We start from the raw sequence: 25,385 nt of genomic DNA, 5'->3' as shown, positions 1-25,385 counted from the left end.
AATCTCTTCTAATACCTGTCTTGATACCTGTCACTGCCCTCTGGTTCATAAGTCTTTTCTTTAATAAGGTAATGAATGCATGTCCAGACCAATGACTGTTTAATAATCTACATCTAGAAAAGGCTTACAGAAAGTGTAATATTGGATTGTAGAATTACATTCCCATAATTATTACCAATGACCCACTTTGATGACAGGTGTTGAGCTTAGTCATTGCAGTTGCTATATAATTATATATTATATAATTAAAACTAGGTTAGTCTGTTCAACTCATTGGTCTGATATGACCGTCTGAAGTTATAATGAGTTTTTATCAACATAAGCTGATTCAGTGTATTGCAAGAGCCCAATGCCCTTTCCACTTCCACACTTTCCCAGTGTCTTTTACCTAATTACATCCATCTCCTTTTTACTGCAGATAGACTCTGAAATATACAATATTCATTATTTTATCCATTGTGCCAGTGTTGTATTGAGAGAAAGAGATGCAAACAATAGCCTACTTATCAGCCCAAAATATGAAGTCAGGCAAGCTCAGACTGCATAGTCAACATGCCTTATTTCTCAGTTTGCAATGAATTTATCAGGAAACACTGTATTGGCAATACCGTGTTAGTAAAATTAATTGCCAATGGTCTGTTTTCACTAATATCTTAGACTTTCTTCCCCTCATTTAAAGAATTGAAAGGTTGGCCACATGTAACCAAACTCTGTTCCAGAAGGATAAGAGCTATTCAACCAATTAGCAACCCACATACAAGATACATTTTCACCCATTTTACAGGCTGTGTCTAGATGTCCCTCCTAACAAACAATGCATTAAAGTTTAAATCCAAAGAGCAGCTTACAATGTCATTAAAATCTCTTTACCTCGCCCTCCCTCATGCTACCTCCCGTGGTTCTGTGACAGATATCAATGGCGTAACCTGGGGCCAGAAGCACCCCCACTGTGGCTAATGTACAAGACACAACATGTAGTAATGATGACAAACGCCTTGTCCACTCTCCACCCAAAGTGCTTCGTTGTCTTTTGGCAGGAGAGGCCAGTGTGACCACCTGCCTTTACAAAGGTAAAATGCTAATGTGAAGGGTTAGAAAAAAACATATTAGAGTTACCACAGGGTGACTGTACAAGCGTTACAGTGCTTAGAACCTTTGAATAATTAGTCTTGAATGGTTAAAATAATGACACATACTGGTCATTATATCTCCATAATGGCAACCTTTCCTTTTCCTATGGTCGTCTGAGCTCAATGTCTGCCCTGTGGGCAGGTGGCTTTGTTTTCTATCCACTAGTAACACAGCACTGACTGTGACTTTCACAATTCAAGTCACATTCAAAGGTCAGCTATGATCAGAAATAAGAAGGTAAACAGGAAGTCCTATAAATATAAACATCAGTTATGGTGATTCCTGTTAGCCTTTTCGAAATTTCTGTGACTTTTTCATTAGGATGTGAAGGTAGAGATTTCTCAATGTGTTTGCAAAGCAGATGGATGCCAATTCTTTAAATGCATCCTAGGGCCAGAGCCCTTCCCGCTTGCCCTATCTGCCCCGCGCTGCTGCCATGTTTGGGGTGGAATGTGTGGCGCCTCAATGTGCCAGGACACCCCACATGGCGCCTGACATACACTGTCACAAAAAGGTTTGAGGAAATGAAAATGAAATCGCAAATCTTTGTGCATTCATTAGTGTCCCCCTGTTTAGTTTTGAACTATGTGTGTCACAGGGAAATTTACCTCATGGTAATTAAATAACTTGAAATGTGCAGGGCAGAGGGAGAGAAAGGGGGAATAGAACTTGAAATATGTTAAATAAGTCAAACAGGATATGGATAGCATAGCAACATTTGAATTCAGCATTAACACCATTTTTGATAAACTGTCTTTTAGACTCATAAACCATGTATTACATGTTGCCCACCGTAAAAAAATTCAGGACTTGCTTTGTATTGACTCTCTCATGAGCTCAGCTGTGAATTCTGTGAAACAGAGCAGCTACTGCAAATTAAATTTTATGCATCTTCTGAGGATGGAACCACAGTCAATAGCTGTGTCTGATATTGAAAACATTAGAATGCATTTGAGCTATTCCAAAACAGAACATGAAATCCATGAATTATTAGATTACAATAACATTGCAGAGGAGGTTCTTTTTGAGCACCATAAGAGTGAGGGAGGTGGGGATCAGAAGAGGGAGAGATAGAAAAAGAAAGAAAAAAAAGAAAGAAAGAGAAGGGGCGCCTATGTGATCTAGTCATCATGCTGTCCCCCCGTGACAGTCTTATTATCAGGGCGGAATGCAACACAAGAGTCATTTCCACCAATGATCCCACCCCTTCCACACCTCAGGACAAGTGAGTGTGCCTGACATGTGGCTTGCAGAAAAACGGAGATGTAATAGAGAGGGAGGGAGAGATTGGAAAACACAAAGCAAGGACACAACTGAATGTTGGGGGGGGGGGGGGGGGAGTTGTGAAGGGGGAGAGAAAGAAAAGTGAGAATGGAGAGAAACTAAGGGGGAGAGAAGAAGAGAGGCATCAGTCAGGTTGGCAAAGGACCTCCAACAAATTGGTACTCTGTTCAGCTGATCCCTCATTATTGTAGAACAAAGTTGAGGTCTTGTTTCAACCTACTTGTCTCTCCTACAGTAGGCGACAAGGGCTCCTCTCCATTTCATAGTAGTGTGTTGGGTGTTAATTCAGCAAGCCATGATATGCCCTGTGGTTCACATTTGGCTTAATTACACAGAGGTGACGTTTGTAGCTGCTGTTTGCCTGCATGTGAGGTAAATGCCATCTTGGCATTCAACAGCCCAGGTTGCAGTTGTTTCACAATAAGGAATTAACAAGAGCTATCCATAGATATCACCCATCAGTTTGGGGACACTAGACAATGGCACAAATAATCTCTGGGTTTTGATTGATTGCGTAAAAAATTGCAAACAGATGAATATTTTTCCATTTGACAAAAAGTTACTAAAATATATAAGGTTGTAGAATATGAACAATGATCTGTGATGGTTCCAGTCACACCACTCTCCTCTCTGTGTGGGTGTCATGCCTGCGAGTGGTTCACAGCCACAGTGTTTACAGACCAACACAGCTTGAGTCATGTGATGTGTACCTGTGGCACTCCCAGCAGGCAACCCATTCTATCAGATCCAAGAAAACTAAACTAAAGTACTGATTCAAAGCTGTTTGAACCAAGCCACACAGGTTACATGCATTGTCACGGCATTCAGTCAGTGGACAAACAAACTATCCAGGACTGCAGGGCTGGGTTGAGATATGATCAAACATTGCCCTCTTGTGGTTAGACTGGATTTCAAATGTATAAATATTTCATTGATCCATTATATGACAAAACACATGCATCATTAAACAGGCGGTTAGTAAGCCTTTATTTCTAAATCTAAACCTAACCAAAAAAGCTCCTCATGTCAATCATGGTCCCTCAGAGAAGCCACACCAAAACATGTTTCTCTTGTGTACAAATAGCTATTTCAAATAACAAAAAGGATGCTAAAATCCTGAAATTATTCAAATGTATCAGGTTGCTGAATGATGAACAGTTACAATGCCTGATATAATTTTAGCTTGGAAATTTCTTTATCCATGTAGTTTAATCTTCCAGTGCAAATTTAAGGATGGACTAAAGAGTCAGTTGGTAATGTTCTGGTTAAATCTCCTTAATTTAATCAAAACTAAATGAGTAATCCTTACAGCCTGTAAAACATACACTACAACACAATACAACCAAAATCTAAATGCATTAATGAATAAAAAATTCACAAATTTATATCTAAACTTCAAAACCTTATTTTACATGTGAACGATGGAACCAGGCAGCAGGTCAGGCTTGTCCCCTGTCCCTCCATGGGTCCTCTTCTCCCTGGGCAATGGACCATCACTCCCCCCTTGGAGACCCCCGATCAGGGAGCCCAGGGCTCCAAAGCTACTGGCGCAGGGCTCCACCTGGGCAGACACACACAGGCCGGGGCCTGCGGAACCCTGGGTACTGGGCTGGAGGCAGGGCTGGGTGGAGCCAGAGGGTGGGGCCACTTCCAGAAGGGAGATGGGAGTGGTGGTGTTCTCACTAATGCTCTGCACTGTTGCGCAGGACTTGGAGCAAGGGAGACGGGAAGAGGTAGAAGAAGGTGTGAATAACAAGAGAGAAATAAATAATGATTCCAAGGCAAAGTGCTTTAACAAAACATTTACAAATTATCACTAATTATTCTACATATACGTATACTATATATATACAGGACTATACTAGATTGAATGACACTATCTAGTAAAACACGGTTGAAAGTATATGGACACTCAAGACACCAATCAGGTACAATATAAACATAGCATACATTTCCCATAGAGCCCTCGCTTCCAATAAGAGTCTTTTTCTTTCTGGCCATGTTGGGGTTCCAGTGGCACACCAGGCTGTCATTCTGGACACTGTAGTTCTTATGCCCAATCAGCCAGTATGTGTTCATTTTGCCTTTACCCTTAAAAAAGAAGGGACAGATTTTTTGATGGATACAAACACCTTAATTACTTTTGCAGTTGAAGAAGACAACTGTTTTTGTTTTTTAAATCAGTCAAAACACCTTCACATTTTGAAGGCTTAATATTAACAAGTAAGTGTTTCTTCAGTGTATTAAAACTTTGTACAGTACTTCAGGAAAAATCAACATTCCATTGTTACAATAATTAGGAGCGTCAACTATCGTGACATTAACTCACAAGAGACGGTTGAAGAACACCTCTCAACCTATAATCAAGTGTTTAATTATGCAGAGTCAATTCAGACTAATTAACCGGAGAAATGTCACTCAAAACCATCACATTTCTGTTAAGTGTGTGTGTGTCTTGTGTGTATTGTGTGGAGGAGGTAGTTTCTAGACTACCACAAGATGAACATGATATACCCCACACTAGACCCTTTAGAATGACCATAGTGCCATAATACATTTTTACTAATGTGTGTTCAGACTGGGAAGGAATGGTGCAGTGTTGTTTGGTGAAGGAAACACTGAATCTCACCTTGACCTCTATCTCTCCTCTGAGTTGGAGCTCATAGGCATTGTCCTTCATCAGAGCCAAGTAGGTAGCTGAGCTGGCATGGATCTTTTGGGCTGAAAACACACACACATTATGCACACACTCTCTCTACACACACACACACACACACACACACAAACACACTCACACTGTTTTGAACTGACTGAAAAGTCAACATAAAGCTATGTAGATATGGAACATCTTATGGAGATGTGCATTTACTGTACATTTCAGAGGATGTGTGTGTGTGTGTGTGAGTGTGTGTGTGTGTGTGTGTGTGTGTGTGTGTGTGTGTGTGTGTGTGTGTGTGTGTGTGTGAAATACAGTGGCTACGTTCGTGGGAGATACACTGTGTTAAAATAAATTGACCTACGCAGGCTAGTGGATTCCATTCTGGAAGCAGTGTTGACAGTGTCTCCAAACAAGCAGTATCTGGGCATCTTGTAGCCTACTATACCTGCCACACAAGGACCTAGAGCAACGACAGCAATGCAATGGCGCAGGTAGCTTTGTTATATTTTATACAATAACCTTTGTGCCAGATGGAAAGGAAAATAACTGTCTCACCTGTGTGTATGCCTGCCCTTAACTGCAGCCTCTTGTTGGGCATGTGTGGGACGAGCACCTGCCTGACTGCTGCCACCAGGTCCAGGGACATCTTGGCAATCTCGTCGGCGTGCTTGTCACCATTCCTCTCTGGTAACCCACTCACCACCATGTAGGCATCTCCTATAGTCTCCACCTGAATGGTGGGACGCATCAATTATGCTTTGCAAAAATCAGTAATGAGGAATTGGACTGTAGACAATATTTTCTTGTTTTGCAGGCTCACTTTTACCTTGTAGACGTCATAGGAGTCTATACGCGTGTCGAAGCACATGTACAGGTTATTCAGCATCTCCACTACTTGTAAAGGAGTGCAGGAGGCAGATATAGAAGTGAATCCCACAATATCAGAGAAGAAAATGGTCACCTAGGGAACAAGGAAAATGAATTATTTGGAATAAGAAAGACAGTTTCTGAATTCATCATACCTTGTATTCACTTTCCACATATTTTAAGAGGGGGTGCTAAGAAAGAAAGTGAATTTCCTTTCTGAATGAAACCTCTCAAAAACTGAAAGTGAAAGTCCTGTTGTAGATGAATTTGAAGATTCTGTACACTGCTTTTGTTTTCCTTGCTCTTGGCAGAATGTTTCATGGGGCTTAAGAGTGTGTGTGAAAACAGCCCTGATCACATTAAATAATAAACCTGAACAGAGTGCTTTTGGCACAGCTGCTTCAAGCCCCTCAATGAGCTAGATACAATTTTCACCCACATAACCTGTTTTATCTCCTAATGAATATGGAATACTGTAATTATAGGTAATTACGACAACAATAAGAACAAAGAAAGCGGACCCATGTGTTCATTCAGAATGTTGGGTGATCTTGCCAATGTATCACACAAGCATAGTCTCTTCACATCACACGGACCATTCTCATTTTTATTTGGTTAAATGTTAAAAGTGAAGGGGAGACAGGACCTTATGACATTAAATTTCACATTATGCTAAGGAAAACTGGGTATCCCATGAACCTGAAAGTAGTTATCAACACATTACTAGTGTATTGTAAGTGGTAAAAAAAATAATAAAATGCCAATAGAACTATGCAATATAACAAATATACACCTTTTCTGTTTAGAAACTCTTCAAGAGCACCATGCATGGAAGCAAACATGACAGTGACACCTGCATTGATTGTAATGTTACTTCATTGACCAGAACCCACCTGCTCATAGCTTTCAGCCTCTACGTGTTTTTGCTGGCGAAGCTGCTTTGCTACTGACTTGGGAAGCATTTGGTGCAGGAGATTTTCAGCCAGTTGCCTCTGGCGTTTCAGATCCTCAGTCTTCTCCTTCAGGCTGCGGGCATAGTTCTGAATCCACTCTGTCACCTGCTTGAAGGACACCAGTACCACTGGATAAATGAGGCAAGCCATCGCCAACAGGCAAATCCTCATGCTAAAACTTGAAAACATTGTTCGGGATGCCAGCCTCAAGGCTGGCACTGCGTGGGCAAGCAGGCATCCTTGGGTGTCCTTCAGGGCTTCAATGCCAGTCTGGGACCCAGCCATGGCTTCATCTGTCCTTTCTCCAGAGATATACCAGGGTGTCAAGTCTAAAATATATGCTTCTTTTAAATGATCGGTAAATTTGAGTTTCTCGTCTATGTTCTCTACCCAGCAGCCATTCAGTCTTTCAGACAGTAGTTTGGTGAAGGCTAGGTGACTAAGTATATGGGCCCACTTAAATTGGAAGTCCACGTGAGTTCTTAAGGATGGGAGTTCACATAACTGGTGGTTAAGCTCCTGGAATATTACCAGAAGTCTGAGAGCAAATACATCAGTCCAGTATGAATATTGCTTGACCTTGATAATATCATCTTGTACAGTGCCCCAGGTATCCAAAACTCTATGCATGGTTAAGGAGAAAAATGACTTGTCAGTGTCATTTAAGTCCGCAGTTTCCCATGTTTCGTTAATGAACTGTGATAGATCATCACTCGTCTCACGACAAAACCCCACCAGTTCCATGCTGCAGGAGAGGCCCTTGGCGTTGGTTTGCTGTTTCATTTCTGCGCACACTTGAATTAAAGCCGGCAAAATGACGGCCGGTGGACTCTTACACGCTTGTTGGTATGTTTCATTGTCTCTGTACTTGTTGCATAGTTTTCTCATATTTTGAAATTCATCAAAAAGTCTGAGATATGTTTTAGTCTTACACGAGGTTAGCTCGTCCAAAGCAGCGTCTGTGGTGTGCAACAGGTTCAAGTGGGAGTGCAGGTCAATGGACACGGAGCCAAGTAATGCCAGAAAAGACATGAGACAAGCTGTTAGAATGCGACGAACTGTGCGGCTTTTACCAAGGCACGGAGATAACGAGCACCTGCAAAAGATCCGTTTGATTGATTTAAATTCTTCTGAAACATTCAAAATATTTCTACAAAATAAGCTCAATCTTAGCTCCCTTTGTTTGCCCCAAACTATATTAAACACAATAATTACTAAATCAGACATGGGACATATAAGTTAATTTAGTTTTATGATAAGATTGCATTATTATTTTGACCTAAATTAATATAGCCTAAATACCATTGCATAAGTCGCTAAACAGGCTAAAAGCTACAAACTTGAAGCTAGAATAGACATTTTTCGTATCTTAATATTTGAAGCAAATTAAAACACACCTGCAAATATCGCAGTCACTGTCAGAGTCTTCGTGAGTCTTTGGAGCAACCCTTCTCTTTCTGTGCCTCCTGCTTCGAATTTTGGTGAATGTCCCTTTCAGAGAAGCCGAGGACAGGGTCCCAGATGCAAAACATTCTTTTTTCATGTAGCCTACTCAAACGATGACATGGAACTCACTCTTCATCCAGATGTAAAATGCAACATTTTCAGCTGTGGGCTAGAGGTAGCCATTATTACAATTGTCTTGTCATTTGTGTGCAGACTGCTTGTCTCATCCTCCGTCGGATAATGCGTAATGAGATGCAAGCAACCCCTGACGTGAGTTCGATCATGGGCTCTTGTTTGGACAGATACATTTGCACATTTCATTCGATATAAACTGTTGTAGGGGTATTCACAAATTACGAAGACATGTCTGGTTAACCTTTCCATTTCGTGAGAGAATTCGGCCTGTAGCCTGGTAATTTCGTCTTTAGCAAGACACGACCCAAATGTAGCCTATCTTTGTGTTTAATTGTTGAATTGGCTATTAGACCACACTCAGATTTAGGGGTAGCCTACAACATAATATAAATTTATCAGATAAGCCTAAAACGTTTAAGAGTGTAGGCTATATCATTTTTATATTAGCATATCTTGCGATTGTGAAATAATTTATCCATGATTGGGTTGTCCTGAGGGAGGACTTCCTCTCGCGGAGGTGTTGTTGAGATACGGTATAGCCTGGTTTTGAAGTGCTTCTGTTAAATCAAGGGACTACATGCCAGCTGGGACAATCTATTGTTAACCTAAATATGGACAATTATGCCTAGAAACATTATGTCCATTTTGTCCCAATTAGGCTATTCAAAAGCATTTTTTAAAATTCGTGACACGAATGGTTTTGTGTTGTTTTGAAACAAACTACATTTGCTTTAGCAGTAGATTTTGGATGATAAAAAGCGTGTCGTTAATCTTTAATCAAGTTCTACTGTTGCGTTAAAAAAAACAATTAACAAAAACATACACATTGTATTTTTCAAAAATAATTGCAGACCATGACCTATATGCAACCTCCACGTAGCATAGGCTACTTTATTACATAAAATACTTTCGTTTCACAAATAGCCTACATTTAAACCTTCCTGTCAGCATACTTAGATGTAACTTATTTATTTTATATTTTTATTGACATTTGATTCAAGCTACAATAACATATACCTTTTACTCCCAATTCACATTATCAAAACAATATTCAAGTGCAGACCATAATGTGTAATCAAAATTAATTTAAGGCACACTCAGCAGATTATCATAAAAACCCAAATAATTAGTATAAAGCCCTTAAAATACTCTGAAACAATACAATAATTTGAAAAACCAGAAAAAAAAACAATACATTTCACTTCCAACTCTTGAGAAATTGAGAGAAACAGTTCATATGGTAATTTATGGTAAACATATACACACATTTATTCAAACATATTTTAAAAATAAATATGCAAATCTTAAATAATATTTTATATACTAAACCCCGACCATATTCACTTCAATAATTTCAAAATACATTCTAAAGCCTTAATCAATGTAATTTAAGGATGTATTCATGCGTTCACAAATACCCAAGTAAATGTAAAAGCAGGAATGCAATTTAGGATTAAGATTTCACTAACAATCAGAAGGTACAGGCTGGGTAAAAGAGACAGAGAAAATCCATTCAATGTAGTTGAAAGTATTTGGTCCTCAAAGCACAAATATTGAAAATAATGGCTCTCAAAACATTGCTTGTAACCTGCAAATAAGATTAACAATCAAGAGAATAAGACTATTAGAATATAATCCTGTCATCATATAATTTCTTCATATTTTTCAAATAAATGTATGTAGCCTACTAAAGGTAATAACAGATGTCCCCCACGAATGACCATAAAAAGGCTTGCTCAGCAGGTAAGAGGTAACATTTTTAAATAATGATGACTGGAGATTGACTCCAATTTCATGTGTATTGTGGTAATCCAGTGACTCTGATTGGATGACAAGCTCAAACGATGACTCTGATTGGATGACAAACTCAAACAGTGACTCTGATTGGATGACAAGCTCAAACAGAGGGATTGTCTTGTCAAATAGAGTGGAAGCGTTTATGAGGAAATGGCCCTGGAGATAAAGTGGAATTTAGTTAGGAGATTTACTTGGTGTCAACTGCATAAACAAACTTATAACAATCAAAATTCACACCCATTTAATGAACCCATAACACTTCATACGTTCACTCAGGCAGTATTTCAGCTATCTGCACCTGTTGAGATGGTTGCATTCCTAAGGAGTCATTTCCTCACTTGTCTTCGTCACCTGGTAAGGTCAAAGGGGGGAGATTAGAAACAGGAAGCAGAAATTCAGGATGGTTTACTGAAGCAGTTAATATATCCCAAATTCAAATCAACTCCACCCGTAAGCACTTGTATAGTGTAGATCTGATAGGATTGTATGTGCAATTAAGTAATAGCTTCAACGCATTGCTGCGTGGTGCTTTTACTGTATTGCTTATTCATCCAATCCTTTCAGTTGTTTGCAAAGTGCCATGGTGGTATGAGCTGGTAATCAATCATCAATCTTGGCTTAGACTGAACATTAATGAGGCAAAGTCAACCTGTAAATGCTTCATTAATTTAATAAAAAGTGAATCAATATAAAACACCATCCAAAACACAAAGAATGGACAAAAAGCAAATAAGATAGGCATAGTTGTCCAAGTCCAAGCTGATCAGACAGCTGACCACCACTCACTGTAGATGTGTCTCATGGTTCCCAGGGCATCACCCACACACATCATCTCTTCCAATCCAAGTAGTGGACTAGCCTACTTTATATGACAGAGGACAGGCAGCAAAGACATTTTAGTTTTATTCTTGTTAGTACCACCCCACTTGAATTTCCAATTGTTATCTTGTTCTTTAAATTAAGTATTTTTTTCTTTTCTCACTGAAATATTTTTTTTATTGTCAAACTGAGGTGGTAAAAACAACTACTGAAGCACAAGCAACAAAAAACTGCCGCAGGTTGAAATATTTACAAAGAAACCCCATTTCATACGAGTGTGAGAATGATTGAAGGCACCAGTAAAAGTACTGAACAGATGAATAACTGTGAATGAAAAGATCACTTATTTTACCCACTGACGCTACAGCCAAAATTCTTGTCAGAAAATGTAATAATGAATAGTACATGTTGGAAAATATTAATTATTGTCCCAAACCAAACTTCATCAACAACTACAGTATTATCTTAAATACGGTGTAGGTGCTTACTACTGGTGCTTTCAATGATATAAAATTGTTTTTAGTAAGCTTTTGAAAGTTTCACAAACATTGTGTATTTCCTTAGATTTAAGTTAGCCTATTGGTTTTTAATTGATTCCTTTAACAAATAACAAAAATAAGTCTCTAGTTATATCTTCCTAGCGGGGAAAAGGGGGAAGATGTTTACCGCAACTATGTCAACCCACTGCAAATCCACTGGACATCCAAAGCACACAATCAGAAAATTGTCCGCACTCACACTCCAAAATATACCAAGCAGATACACCAAGAAAAACACACACCAGAGGAGGTTTGAAACAGAAAAGGGAAATCTTTGCCAACAGACAAATGTTAAGCTAACCGCAGAAAAATAGTGTCATTTTGAGGTTGTCTTTTCAGTTCAACGCATTTTGTTGTGTGTTTATACCTTGCTCCTGAAGAGAGGCTTGGCGCCAGGACCACAGTACTCGTTGTAGATGAGCTTGAAGAGAAAGAGGTGGAAGAGGGTGATGAGTGATGCCACGCTGAACCAGAAGATGAAGGGCAGCCCGGGGTATCTGTTTGCCATGTGCTCCTCATGGGCCACGATGGCCTTAAGGTGCAAAGTGTGGCGCAGGTCCTGCAAATGGCGCAGGTCTGTGGAGATGTACAGCAGTGGTGTGATCGGCTGTGTCACCATCACAGGGAACGTGTGACCTTTGACTTCTGATGTCAGCTCCACAGGCTCGTTCATGCATCCTGCTTCACAAGCGTACAGCTGCACAGGCTTCTCCTGTGGTTTCACAGACACATGGAGAAAAGGCTTCCCCTCTGCATCCAGCAACACTGCTAAGTTGATCAAATCCTGGTTATAATGGATCCCTCGAAGCGAGTAGCTGTTATGTAGAACGTCTGGGTCTGCTTGGAATTGCAGATGGTTCTCGGTAAACTGGAGACCGCCAAAACTGAGCACCATGCCCTGCATTAAGCCATGTGCACCAGCCGCTACCAGAACCTTGCAACCCCTCTTCTGGAGTGTGAGTGTCCACAGGGTGACCAGCTGAAGGATCTGTGCCGCGCTGCTGACGCGCTCTGGCCACAGGTTCTCAGCGTGCATGGTGGCGTGGCCGCTGAAGCAGTGGTCAGCGTAGTTCAGGCTGGACTCCAGACGGGCATGCTCCTCCCCGCCAAGCCTCCGGTCCAGCAGGGGTGCCGTGGTGGACGACAGGATGTAGTAGAGGGTGGTGTTTACCGTGTGGCTCGACGGCGTGTGCGAGTCTGTGATCTTTTTCATCTCCACCCCTAACGAGACATAAATGGGAACAAACGACATCTAACATTAATAAACAATCAAATAAAGTATATTCTTGGTGAAGTTAATACATTGTAGGCTCGTAGTCACTTATCTATTGTTTTCTTATTACGTAACTCTATTTCACTTCTACATGTAGAGAATATATTTAGCAACTTGTTAAATCTTAAAGATAAAAAAAATTGTGTTTTAATATAAACCTTGGCAAAAAAACTCACCCGAGATGAAGAGGTCCATCCAAGCCTGCTGATGGTCCTGAACCACATCTTCTACATCTGCTCTCAGGAGCTCCCCCATCTCCTTCTTGACTCCGTCTCTCAACCTGGTGAAGGTCTCCTCCAGTTTAGAAGACTCAATGGGTTCTGAGGTCCACACCACAGATAACACATTGTCTGAATACTCAGATTTGGCCAGGACTTGGATCCTACTGTTCAGCTTCTTGGTAGCCACCACCACCAGCACAATGCGATTCTTCTCTAGCAGAACTCTCCCTGATGACAGAACAATGTCCTTCTCCTCCATCTTCTCCACACTGGCAGAAAACTTACTACCAAATGCGGGAGTTTCAGAGGAAACTTCCAAGGTGGCAGTCCGGTCTGAAGGGTTGTTAACGTGGATCCTCTGCAGGAACACGTTAGGGCGGCTGCGATGAGCAATGAATTCCTCCCTGATGGTGACACAGTCACGGACGGACTGCGAGGTGCTTGGTAAAAGACACCGGACCGACAGGACAGCTCCTTTGCGAAACCACAACATGGTAGCTTGGGCCTCTGCTCGCTTGCCAGGAAGATGAACGCCCCCTATTGGGGAATACTCCGTCTGGTGCACAGGGGCAGAGCCAGGCTGAGTGGATGAGGCTACCCAGAGTTTATTAGAGTCAATATCAACCAGGATGTGGCCATTACCTGATACAAATGGTGTGTCTACTTTCTCCAGAGGTGTGCTGTAAACTCCTTCCCCTCGTTCAACAAGGGACTTCCACCGGTGGATTTCAGTCTGTAGGCATTGCCCAGCAACTCCACCTGACTGAGCTGAACTACCAAAGAGCCTCAATGCACCATCCGAGCCTAGGTACCAGTAGAAGATTAGAAAAATTAACAGTCCAATGAGGAGTCTTCTCGCCCAGCTGCTTGACAGCAACCCTGGCAGACCCTTTAATCTTTGTTGCAGCCACATAATGTATTTAATTTTTTGGGATTCAAAAAAACGATTGGCCGGCAAAAAAAGTCAACTCAGCAGTACATAAAGGTTTTCTTTAGTTGCAAGTAGATGCGTGGGCATCTAATTATTAGCTGAATCTGACCATTTAAACGGACTTAAAAGGTTAGTAGACCGAGTTTGAAAAGTTGACTAGCAAGCTAGTCCTCTTACCATCTGATTTTAAGCAATGGCAAACTGGTAAACGTTACTGTCGAACAAACTCAACCAATCTTACCTAATTCTTTACAATTACAGCTAATAACGTCAAACACTACTTGATATCAACATACCTAGCTAGCACCAGTAGTAAAAGCTGGATTTAAGCCAGCAAGCTTGCTAGCTAGCTATTGCGTCTTTCACTGGATGACTAGCGACGCGCTGCTAATCAGGCGAAAGTTTGAATTTTTTCTCACATCATGACTATTGTCACACTGCCCAAAGGCTGCATTTGCTGGTCATTCGTTGGTTGCTTCTAGTGCTTGTTAAATGTCATATTTCTTGATGTAGCAGTTATTTATATCATTATTCCTATACAGAACTCTCGATGACACTTCTGGGTTTACAAAAATTACCGTAAGGCAACGTGAGTATATGGCTGACAGCATCCGGAAGTGTCGTGACTTACACTTCGACGTTAGTTTTTTGCGACGTCGCAAAAAACTAACTAACTAATACACATTTTAGCACTGCTATCGCAACTTTCTAGAGTCTAGAAAGTTGCGATAGCAATGTTAAATGTGTATTTAAAATGTATAATGCAAAAACGATACAAATCTTGCTGATAGTTAAAGCATTAACAATACTGATTCATTTGGGATTTTGAATTGTGAATTCCTTTTTTTTCTCTTATATTTTTTTTTACAAACAAGCTATTTTAAATGCTTGTTACGTGCCCTCTGTCACGTAGTCTAGACGCGAATCGTGCGTCATTTACAATATCTTAAGTGAACTTTGGAGAATGTAAATGCAATGCCTCAACATCCTAGAAATAGTCAATATATGAGACTATTATGAAATTATAGTTATAGGCTGTAAATTGTCTCTAATAATAGCCCAATTAAAAGTCAATGGAGCCTCTTACTTGCGTAATAGAAACAAATCCGCTGACCAAGAATTAAACAAGTCTGTGTTAGCAAATTGGATAAAGAAGTTGTGATTTAATTAAGTGAAATTGCAACGATTGAAAATCTGACAGCTATCAATACAATATAAGACGCTCTGGATAAGAGCGTCTGCTAAATGACTAAATGTAAGATGACTAAATGTCAGTCGGAGGGGAGGAGTGAGACTGAATTTCACGAAAATGGGAGGGGATTAGCCTACTTGTGGGAGAATAAACAAACTAAGAACTAAGGAATCCGTTATACCGGTAGCTTCATTTTGGGCTGGTATCACTAATGTTGTGAGACAGCTGTATAGTTTGAAACCAAAAATGAAAACTTTTGCACTTTCACTCATCGCTTGGTTCTTACCGCTTACATTTGTACCACTGATAGGTGCTACAGGACAGCACGACATATCCGAAGGTAAGATCTTGCATGTTAACTTACATGTATGCAATGTTTCAGAAGTTTGTCACCCTCTGCATCTGAGTAGTTCAAGGACCCTATTATACAACAAAAGGTTTACGTCTATGCCATGTAACTTTTCCGATAACACAAATCAAAGCCATGCATGCACACCGTGGTTCTCGAGTCTTCCATGCCGCTGACGTGGACGGGACGGTCGACCTATCCTGCAGAAATGTGGAAATTGACGTGAAGAGAATGCGTGGATTTTAAATTTTCTTCTGGAGTAGGCCTACATAACTGCGTTTGGTCAAACTGCTCCATTCAGAAACTAATAGAAAACGTATTTAGATTTATTATAGCCTATTAAGATCGAAAACGATAGCCGATTTTCCTTACATACATAATATATTTCGATTAAAACATCTCATTAATTTTCTTTGGAAAAGTAGCTTAGAATGGACAGACAACATTTTCGACTGGGGTAAAGCAACTCTGTGGGCAAGCAGGCACATGTTGTAATGTAGTCAAAGACCCTCCAACTAAACATGGCAACTTCTCATCTCAAGAGTACTTGAAAACCATGGTTAAATGAATGGCTTATTAAATCAAGATGCTGTATGAGGGTGGCAGGTTTTGTTGAAGACAATATAAAACTGTGACAAAAGGGGGGGTTCATTATTTCAACATAATGAAACCCCTGTCACAACAAAACAGGGTAATTAACCTACTGTGTAGAAATGCTGGAATAATGAAATTCCATACCCATATACCTTAAGTTGCAATGCAGATCTTATGTCTTCCAGGCAAGCTTCTTGTTGTAACTGTTGCAACCCAAGAGACTGATGGCTTTAGGCGTTTCATGAGGTCTGCTCTGCACTTTAACTACACTGTAAAGGTATGGAAAATAAAGGATGTATATTGATTCAATTCTTCATCTATGTTACTAAAAACTAAAAGTATTATTCTGCCAACCATGGTCAGGATGGAATGCAAAAGTCATGAAACCAAAGTTGGAAAACAGATACCCTTTGTCTCTTGATAATTGACTTGCTTGAAATGAGTCAGTGCATTGTGGGAGGTATTCCGTGTATTGTGGGGGCTTCATATTTGTTCTGTCTTGGTTTAAAGGTGATTGGCAGGGACGAAAAATGGAAAGGTGGGGACTACATGTCGGCACCAGGAGGGGGCCAAAAAGTACGGCTCCTAAAAACCGCTCTGCAGGAAATGACCGAGGAGGATAAGATAATTCTCTTTATTGACAGGTAGATAATCAACTGTTTAATGTTTGCAAGTGAAATTCACCACAATAAGGTGGACATTCAGTTACAGATAGTTTTGTAAGTAGTTTTCAGGTTGGAAAAAACATCTGCCCCTATTGAGTAAAATGTGCCAGGTTAACAGCCATTGGAATTCTGAAGAATTTAATGACTCAAATATGTCTACAAAGAATGCCAGTGTCGAAGCAGTAACATGTTATCCCTCTAAACCTTGCTACTGGTTTTACCCCCCTGAGGAACAGTGTTTTCTATGTTTCTCATTCTGTGCAGCTATGATGTGGTCTTTGCCTCTGGTCCCAAAGAGCTGCTGAAAAAATTCCAGCAGACGAAACACCAGGTGGTCTTCTCCTCTGAAACCCTCATCTGGCCTGACAGACATTTGGAAGATAAGCATCCCCATGTTAGAGAAGGCAAGAGGTTCCTGGGATCGGGAGGTATGTCTTGTAAATATAAAGTACATGTAACCATACAAACTCTAACAGAATGTCAGAATTTCAGTTATGGTGATGTTCAAAAGCATAAGCACCAAAATATATACAGTATGAAGTGAATTATTTCAGGAATCAGCTTATCTTTTTTGTCTTCAGGTTTCATTGGCTATGTTGCCAACCTCAAAGAGATGGTTGCTGACTGGTCAGGAGAAGACAATGATAGTGATCAACTTTTCTTTACCAAGATTTACATCAACGCTGAGAAAAGAGTAATCCTACACTATATATTCTAATTGTACACAATTTTATATATTTAGTACTGTACCATATCTAAGGGATTTAATATGTATGTTTTGCATTGTTATGATTTGTTTTAGAAATCCATAAATATAACACTGGACCATAAATGCAGATTGTTTCAGAATCTTCATGGATCCCTAGGTAAGTTAAATTGTAAACACAATTTTAGTTGTCACATGTACAACAACGAAAAGGGTTCACTTTCTAAATGTAAGCATATTACATTTTAAGCGTAGTTGCTTACTGAGTTTGAATCCTAAAAATCATCATGTATTGCTTTACAACACTTTCAGCCTATCCCAACCTCCTACTCAGTGGATAGTCAAAGCTGCTGTTTAGTTTACTGCATTTCCGCTCAGCATGCCTTGAGAATAAAGAAGGGAAATGAGACCTCCTCCTGCTTTCACTTCCTGGTGTATGCTAATAGTTGTCTGGTTTAACCTTTTGATGAGGTGATTGTCCTTCTGCAAGGTTTCACACAGTGCTGTATATGAATATCCTGAGCTTGTTGGCATTGGAGAGTTTACAAACCTGAGTTCCTACTCTTTTACTCTCCCTGCCATCTTTACTCTTCCGTTTGGCTGCCGCTAGATACGCCGCCTGTGTTAGGAATTTATGAGTTTGCTGTGAGACAGAGATGTGCCTCAACTCACGTAGTCCAGCAAGGACGAGAGAAGGGAGAGAGGAAGGGGAAGGCGGGAGTAGGGGAACTTCTCCGCGCATTGCCCAGATGCTGGGAGAGTGCAGAGCTGAATTATGTAAAGTATAAAACAGCTGTGTCTATAGAGGCGTGTTTGAGTAAAGAGCCAACGTCATCTGACTCCACATCCATCAACTGGATTCTTTTGTAACTATCCACTTTGGGATATTTCCCTCCAAAATCCAAGTGAGTCACATCTTTATAGACCTTTTTAATTGGGCTAATAATGAGGTGCCATCTGTTGTGTGAGTCCAGCCTTATGCCCCAGTGAACAAAGTAAAGATTCTATCTAATGTTATGGGCTGTGTGCTTTTATGGAGTATGGACACAATTGGAGTTTAGGATGTCTTTCCAGGAATAAACAAATTAATAGGGGTCTGAATATAAAATAAAGAGTATCATTGTCTTGTACAAGTTGACAACCTGAATCTACCTAAACTAAAGGACAATCAGTAAGATATGTAATTTATGTGTGTATGTGTTTGTGTAGATGAGGTGGTGCTGAAGTTTGAGGATGGGCATGTGCGGGCCAGAAATGTGCTCTATGATACACTACCAGTGATTGTTCATGGAAACGGGCCCACCAAGGTAGCACTCTAATTTTCCACCCATTTCATTGTTTGGTTTGCAAGTGCAGTCATCTACTATAACAGGATATGTGAGACTTCCTTAACTCCGAAACGGCCATCCTTGTTTTACAGCTCCAGATCAATTATCTTGGCAACTATATCCCCAAAGTGTGGACATTTGAGGATGGATGCACAGTGTGTCATAAGGATCTAAGGCCACTCTCTGCACTCAAGGTGAGTTTTGTTATAGGTCAAACTAACTTACTTTATTTAATGAGTGTGTGTGTAAGCTCATAAAAGGCATATGTTTTAAAAGGAAATACTTGTAATTTCATCAGCAACAAGTCTTTGTTTTCTTTAGTAATATAAAGGATGAGCTGACAGACTTGACTAGGGTTAAAGTAGAAAAAAACGCACTCTCAAGCTTGTCTCATTGCTTATTTTGACCAGTTTATTCACAGACGCGTTTCGGCGTAAGCCATCGTTTTTTCTACTTTAAGTTAATAGTCTTTTTCACTCGCACCCTAAATCGCCTTTATTTTGGAAGTAGAGCGCGCCTATCCTTACAAAGACTTGACTAGGGTGGCATTGTAAAAAGCAATTTTTGGGGAAACACATCCTTACTATATATGAATGAGGATTATGTGAAAAAGATTGTGAACAGGACAATGCTGAAAATGACTTTTACATGAACAACAATAAACCTAACCTCAACCAGCAAACTTCATGCATGCATACAGTTTTATCACAATGAGTACTCACAAGTGTGTACTACAAACATTTGTAATGTTTTTTTCTAATTGTTGTTTCTAATTTGAACTTGTCTTGTCTTCAGGAGAGTGAGTATCCACTTGTTGTCATTGGGATCTACATTCAGCAGCCCACTCCCTTTGTCACTGTCTTCTTTGAGCGCCTGCTCAAACTCAAGTATCCCATGGACAGACTCAAACTATTTATCTACAACCAGGTGAGAGGAAGCTGAAGAAGGTATATTCTGTGTCTCAACTGGTTGGTGTTCAGTCTAAAAGTATTTTTTAAGTAAAAATTATTTTTTCTTTCAATGTTTTGTAAATGAGAGGAATCAATGTCCTATGCCACCTTTTTCACAATTCCTTAACATTTAATTAATTATATTTATTAAGTTAAATCACTATATTATATGTTTGGTTAATCGTGTTGGAGGAATGTAACAGGTTTACAATGCACTCTTCAACCTCTGAGCTGGTATCTTCCAAATGTTCAAATTTCCACATGTGCCCACTTGCCTGTGTATAGTTACAATGGAAAGGAATGCTACAGCGCTGCAAGTGTAGGACCCTTTAATACAAAACCCTCTCCAAGTTAAAATGCATAAGAATCAATATATAATATGTAAGTAAAAAGACAAAAGATCTGCCATGTAATGCTGACACCAAAAATGAAATGAAATTGTCATAATTCACATATCAAGATTAAAGGTTGTCAAGTAGTTTCATGTTGAGAGGCGTGTCCCAAAACATATGTTAAGCAGATATACTAGATATATGCCTCAATCACAAATATAGCATCATTTAATTGCTGTCTTTTGATGAATGCATTTTAAGGTTCATGTAATCTGGTGTTAACATTTTGATGTGAACCGTCTTTTTGGAATGTTGGGCTATATATGGAAGCTAGATTGTGTGGTTAAAATAATTCCAACCAAATGAGTGGTCTGTAATGCCAAACAGAAATTATTGTACAATAAATAATCTCAGGTTTGGTGTGGCAAGTTCCCAGTAGTAACTACTATGTTACTTTCTGTGTTATCTCTTTTTCCAGGAGCCACATCATGAGAAGCATGTACGTTCTTTTATGGAGGATCATGGGACACGCTATCAGAATGTGAAGATCATTGGTCCTGAGGAGAACATAGACCACGTGACCTCTCGAAACCTTGGGCTGTGAGTTTACACATCTCCCCTGCACTGTATATTAACATTGGTATTTATGGAAACTGAAACTGACTTCTGATTAGGGAACATCTGCTCCCTATTTCTTTCAGCTAAGGTTGTTAGTGCTGTATTGCACCATTTTAGTTGTTCTCTTCAGCCTCCATATGTTTGACATTCCCACGTTTTTCCTCCTCAGTGACTTTTGCCGTCAGGACAAGGACTGTGAATATTACTTCAGCATAGACATTGAAGTGGTTCTTAAGAACGAGGATGTTCTCAGAATTCTCATTGAGCAAAATCAGTAAGTGCATTTGCCCAATAATTACTATAGGCCTGGCCGTCTCTTAACAGGACAAGAGTCATACAGTAGCTAGTGATTTTATTACATTGACGTCTGTTTGAGTCTTTGATAAACCCTCTCCTGTTCCAGACCCATCATTGCACCAATGATAACCAGACCAGCCCGACTGTGGAGCAATTTCTGGGGTGCGCTCAGTGCGGACGGCTACTACGCGAGATCCGAGGACTATGTGGACATTGTGCAAGGACGCAGGGTGTAAGTCCAAATGTATTGTCTTTTGGCAAGTACTTTGCAGTGATGTTCCTCCTAGTCATTTATAGTTATCTATTTGAATAAAATGCGTATGTGTAACATGTAATACGGTGTGGTTGTTCAGAGGTGTTTGGAACGTCCCCTACCTGTCCCGTGTGTACCTGGTAAAGGCCAGCCTCCTTCAGACGGAACTCTCCGCTAAGGACCTCTTCAGCTCAGACTCCATGGATTCTGACATGGCTTTCTGTCACAACGTCAGAAACAAGGTAACATCTGGCTGACAAAAGAGACTTAATCATTGGTCAGTTTGTTTATTTGTTAGTTGACTTAATGATGGGTGTAATGGATTGTCAAACCAACACATTCAAATTGCTCAGCTGTATTGGGCTTTATTGATTCAACTTATGTATAGCTTTATATGATGATATGAAGGGAAAGCTAAGGTGGTACAAGTATTGTACTAATCTGTTTTGCATTACATTTTTCAGGGTGTCTTCATGTATGTCACAAACATGCACAACTTTGGGCGTATCCTTTCAACAGAGAACTACCAGACCAACCATCTACATAATGACCTCTGGCAGATATATGAAAACCTAGTGGTAAGTATTGAGTTGTGAGTTCATTACAAGTTTGACATTTGTGATTTGAATACTTGTATTCAATGCATATTACCTGTTTTGCTTATGGCCTTCACAGTATGTTGTTCATAAAATTACATGATGTTGTAGCGATGCATGACTCCTATCATTTTCCTCAGGATTGGGAGGAGAGATACATTCATGAGAATTACTCCCGAATAATGAAAGACAAACTGATTGAAACTGTGAGTTTTGAATTTTCTTGTCATGCAAATGGATCCCAATCTACAAACTACACAAAAATATTCCTGAGGGTGTTTTGAACAAAGCGTACAGCAGACATCTCTAACCACTTGTTTATCCTGGCTTTCCCCACAGCCCTGCCCTGATGTGTACTGGTTCCCTATCTTCTCTGATATTGGTTGTAACCACATTGTCGAAGAAATGGAAAACTTCGGACAGTGGTCAGGAGGCAGGAATGATGTAAACTACAATTCTTTGCTTCAGCCAACTGCTTCAAATGTGTTGCCATTCCAAATGAAATACAACACAACTGTTCATAAATGTTCAAGATTTAAGATGTCAGTCATATGTAATCCTTGACCAAAACTTAATTTAAGAAGATTATTGTTTATTTTAGGACAAAAGGATCCAGGGGGGCTATGAAAATGTCCCCACCATTGATATCCACATGAACCAAGTGGGCTATGAGAAAGAGTGGCAGAAAATACTATTGGATTACATTGCACCAATTACAGAGAAAATGTATCCTGGATACTACACCAAGGTAAAATGACATTTAAAGGTTTTTCATACAATTTTGTTTACAAAGCTAGTTGCAATGAAACGTACATGAGATGTATAAAGCTGTATGAAGCTCTGTCTAGTTAACTGAATACTGCATACTGGGTTGAGCTTTAGAATATGCACTTTACAGAATTTAACACATCTCTCTTCTAGTCTTGTGTATCTCGAATCATTGCGTATCCTTTAATTTCCAAAATAGGCAATTTCATAATGTATTGGGGAGTACTTTTAACTTTTTTACTTTCAGGCACAGAAGTAATGAAAAGGAGAAATACAAATAGTTGTATTCGGGTAACCATTGTGGACATATTTAAATATTCACAAGATGTCTATCTAACACAATTGAAAAGCTAAATGGCCAGAGACAACATTGAATGGTTGAAGATATTTTATTTAACTGAGATATCTTCCGCTTTTATTCTCCACGGTTATGTTTTGATTGACAAACATCTCTTTTCTCATCAGTGCACTTCATATCTCAACTTTGTGGTGAGGTACAAACCAGACGAGCAGCCACTGCTCACACCTCACCATGATGCATCCACTTTTACAATTAATGTAGCTCTCAACAGCAAAGACACTGATTATCAGGTAAATGAGTGCTATGCCCATTAAGACCAGGTAAAAAAAAAATGGACAGGTAACAGTGAGAGGCAACCAGGGATTGGATGCAGTTTTTTTTTTTTCTCCTTCCTCTTTTTCTTCCTCTTCTATGGGACTGAATGCCGGCGTATGGAGTCTCCTTCCCTCGCTTCGTATGTCAGGAGGTGGAAGAGCACACACACTGGCCCGTCTGGCCGACTAGAGCTCTGTGAATGCTTGCATGACTCTTTGCATCACACTGGTGTTGTCTGTCTCTCTTTGCAGGCTCATTTTGAGTTGGCCTTTGTAGTTAGATATAAGCCAGACGAGCAGCCCCTTTTAAGGCCACACCATGATGCGTCCACATTCACTGTAAACATTGCACTCAATCAAGTGGGACTTGATTACCAGGTGAGTGAGGTTGTGTAATGCTGAGGTGCTTATTTGTTAACCACCGACGCTCTTGTTACTAAATGTGAGGTGTGATGGATTTAGCTTGCTTGGCATTCCTGATGGGTTCCCTCCCTAGCTTCATTGGTTGACAGGGTGTGTCAGGCGAGTCTATTTGGAAACTCAAACAAATAAACAATTGGACAGTTACAAAAGTCACTCAAAAGAAAGAAAGAAAAAAAAGGTAACCTTAAGCAAAACACATGTAGAATATAAAGACATTTATATTCAAATGTCCTAGTCTCTATATACATTTGTGTTTAGATTGCGTCTAAGCATGTATCTTCAACTAAATTTTCATTAAGAGAATGAAAGTGTGAATGTTTACTCCAGCCTGTTTGTATTTTAAAGACTTCTCAGTTACTTCTCATGCTTTCTTCTTTGCACTTCAAAACAAAAACATTAAGTCTTGTGTAAAATATGTGTTTTTTTGTCGAACTTTTCCTTGCATCATTCATAATTTAAGTAACCATCTGAATTGTTTTAAGTATTAGAAATGTTTCAGACATTTGTGCGCCGTAATTGTACAACATATCATTTGATTTATCTTTTAATAGTGACTTCCTTTGCATTTATACTTTAAAAGCTGTTTTGAGCTCTTAACGTTAGCATAATACACACTTTATACACAGACATAGACACTTTGGAGCCATCTCAGTGTGTTAAATGTTATGTCCAGATGTGTCTTCTGACTGTTGCTTGTGTTTTTCATTTTCCTCTGAAAGGGTGGTGGATGCAGGTTCATTCGCTATAATTGCTCTGTTGAGGCCCCTCGAAAAGGCTGGGCCCTCATGCACCCCGGACGCCTCACCCACTATCATGAAGGCCTTAGGACCACTGGGGGCGTCAGATACATTGCAGTGTCATTTGTTGACCCTTGAGTACCTATTCAGATTTACTTTAGAGTTGGTGAGGTTGTCTTTAGATGCTCGCCTAGAGACAGTTGAGTATGTTTTTTTTATCAGTGGTCAATGAGGTTTATCACTTGGACATTGGTCTTGGATGCAGTCCTTAGACCGTTTTTACCTGCCAGTATGAGTCTCTTCATGGGTTTGCCAAAAGGTCATTTTATGTATGTTGCTGAGCTTAGACTCATTCAGGAAAACTCCAGAAGCCAATTCTTATGTTTGTATTGTTGAAGTCTATTTTTAATATGTGCATTTCATTTAGCATTTTATTTGAATAACAATTTGTGATGCTAGAAACTGGGCAATGTTCACAGGCATGAGATACTTTTTATTGGATAATATGAAATGTTCGGTATTTCAACTTGCATTGCAAACACTCCTAATGTATTGGTCACTAATGAGGGTGCTGAAGTCATCTCTGCAATGAACAGTTCCAATCATCTATCCTATTTATTTGTATGTGTTAAACAGTTTGTGAAAGTATGCCAAAGACTTTTGAATGTGCAATATCTGGCCACTTACAAGCACATTCTCCATCTCCTCTTAAGGGTTCATGTTGCGAGCAGAACATGTTCCTTTTAATAGTAGCAATAGTCTTTTGTGATCATTTCAAGTGATATTTGCAGTTGTGCACCCAATGTTAGAATAGGGATTGTTGTGAAAATGTGTATATGTTGTCCATTTGACAATTAAACACAACCAAACTGTAATCTGTGAAAATATTATTTAACACCTTGCATTT

General features: G+C 39.8%; 3 protein-coding genes across 8 annotated transcripts; 1 reads left to right on the top strand and 2 right to left on the bottom strand.

Annotated features, from left to right (window-relative positions):
- Nucleotides 1-3,463: 3,463 nt before the first annotated feature.
- LOC134018277 (uncharacterized) lies at nucleotides 3,464-8,773 on the bottom strand. Its single transcript, XM_062458160.1, has 8 exons — nucleotides 8,292-8,773; nucleotides 6,835-7,990; nucleotides 5,901-6,035; nucleotides 5,630-5,804; nucleotides 5,436-5,534; nucleotides 5,045-5,136; nucleotides 4,366-4,506; nucleotides 3,464-4,123 (listed from the first exon to the last, which is right to left on the bottom strand). Exons 1-8 carry the CDS (start codon nucleotides 8,435-8,437, stop codon nucleotides 3,824-3,826), a joined length of 2,244 nt encoding a protein of 747 aa, XP_062314144.1. The 5' UTR covers nucleotides 8,438-8,773; the 3' UTR covers nucleotides 3,464-3,823.
- A 568-nt stretch (nucleotides 8,774-9,341) lies between these two features.
- Nucleotides 9,342-14,643, bottom strand: kiaa2013 (KIAA2013 ortholog). Of its 3 annotated transcripts, none has more exons than XM_062459674.1 (4): nucleotides 13,080-14,643; nucleotides 11,998-12,851; nucleotides 10,571-10,623; nucleotides 9,342-10,428 (listed from the first exon to the last, which is right to left on the bottom strand). In XM_062459674.1, exons 1-3 carry the CDS (start codon nucleotides 14,035-14,037, stop codon nucleotides 10,591-10,593), a joined length of 1,845 nt encoding a protein of 614 aa, XP_062315658.1. In that variant the 5' UTR covers nucleotides 14,038-14,643; the 3' UTR covers nucleotides 9,342-10,428; nucleotides 10,571-10,590. The 3 variants fall into 3 exon arrangements, with proteins under 3 accessions (XP_062315658.1, XP_062315659.1, XP_062315656.1); XM_062459675.1 differs by having other exon boundaries at nucleotides 9,342-10,063; XM_062459672.1 differs by having other exon boundaries at nucleotides 9,342-10,623.
- Nucleotides 14,644-15,391: 748 nt separating this feature from the next.
- plod1a (procollagen-lysine, 2-oxoglutarate 5-dioxygenase 1a) lies at nucleotides 15,392-25,369 on the top strand. Of its 4 annotated transcripts, XM_062459664.1 has the most exons (20): nucleotides 15,392-15,587; nucleotides 16,376-16,467; nucleotides 16,701-16,834; nucleotides 17,120-17,283; nucleotides 17,437-17,549; nucleotides 17,658-17,721; nucleotides 18,771-18,868; nucleotides 18,982-19,083; nucleotides 19,685-19,816; nucleotides 20,650-20,771; nucleotides 20,959-21,063; nucleotides 21,193-21,318; nucleotides 21,440-21,581; nucleotides 21,804-21,917; nucleotides 22,076-22,141; nucleotides 22,275-22,379; nucleotides 22,537-22,683; nucleotides 23,169-23,294; nucleotides 23,571-23,696; nucleotides 24,461-25,369. In XM_062459664.1, exons 1-20 carry the CDS (start codon nucleotides 15,494-15,496, stop codon nucleotides 24,614-24,616), a joined length of 2,328 nt encoding a protein of 775 aa, XP_062315648.1. In that variant the 5' UTR covers nucleotides 15,392-15,493; the 3' UTR covers nucleotides 24,617-25,369. The 4 variants fall into 4 exon arrangements, with proteins under 4 accessions (XP_062315648.1, XP_062315650.1, XP_062315649.1 ...); XM_062459666.1 differs by lacking the exon at nucleotides 23,169-23,294; XM_062459665.1 differs by lacking the exon at nucleotides 23,571-23,696 and having other exon boundaries at nucleotides 15,393-15,587; nucleotides 24,461-25,368.
- The last annotated feature ends 16 nt before the right edge of the window (nucleotides 25,370-25,385 follow it).

The sequence above is a fragment of the Osmerus eperlanus genome, chromosome 4 (assembly GCF_963692335.1).
Source record: "Osmerus eperlanus chromosome 4, fOsmEpe2.1, whole genome shotgun sequence".
Lineage (NCBI taxonomy): Eukaryota > Metazoa > Chordata > Actinopteri > Osmeriformes > Osmeridae > Osmerus > Osmerus eperlanus.
Note: the sequence above shows the minus strand (reverse complement) of the source record. Positions and strands in the feature narration are given on the sequence as shown.

What these genes read in the sequence shown, in the direction of transcription:
- LOC134018277 (XM_062458160.1), bottom strand. Translation starts at nt 8,437, where the DNA reads ATGAAAAAAGAATGTTTTGCATCTGGGACCCTGTCCTCGGCTTCTCTG. An exon ending in AGGCTGAAAGCTATGAGCAG is followed by an intron (nt 6,036 to 6,834) that starts GTGGGTTCTGGT and finishes CTTGTTCCCTAG; the next exon opens with GTGACCATTTTCTTCTCTGA. An exon ending in AATGGAATCCACTAGCCTGC is followed by an intron (nt 5,137 to 5,435) that starts GTAGGTCAATTT and finishes GTGTGTTTTCAG; the next exon opens with CCCAAAAGATCCATGCCAGC.
- kiaa2013 (XM_062459672.1), bottom strand. Translation starts at nt 14,037, where the DNA reads ATGTGGCTGCAACAAAGATTAAAGGGTCTGCCAGGGTTGCTGTCAAGC. An exon ending in GATGGACCTCTTCATCTCGG is followed by an intron (nt 12,852 to 13,079) that starts GTGAGTTTTTTT and finishes ATGTCTCGTTAG; the next exon opens with GGGTGGAGATGAAAAAGATC. An exon ending in AGCCTCTCTTCAGGAGCAAG is followed by an intron (nt 10,624 to 11,997) that starts GTATAAACACAC and finishes TGACCTTACCAG; the next exon opens with GTGACGAAGACAAGTGAGGA.
- plod1a (XM_062459664.1), top strand. Translation starts at nt 15,494, where the DNA reads ATGAAAACTTTTGCACTTTCACTCATCGCTTGGTTCTTACCGCTTACA. An exon ending in GAATCTTCATGGATCCCTAG is followed by an intron (nt 17,722 to 18,770) that starts GTAAGTTAAATT and finishes GTGTTTGTGTAG; the next exon opens with ATGAGGTGGTGCTGAAGTTT. An exon ending in GCAAAGACACTGATTATCAG is followed by an intron (nt 23,295 to 23,570) that starts GTAAATGAGTGC and finishes CTCTCTTTGCAG; the next exon opens with GCTCATTTTGAGTTGGCCTT.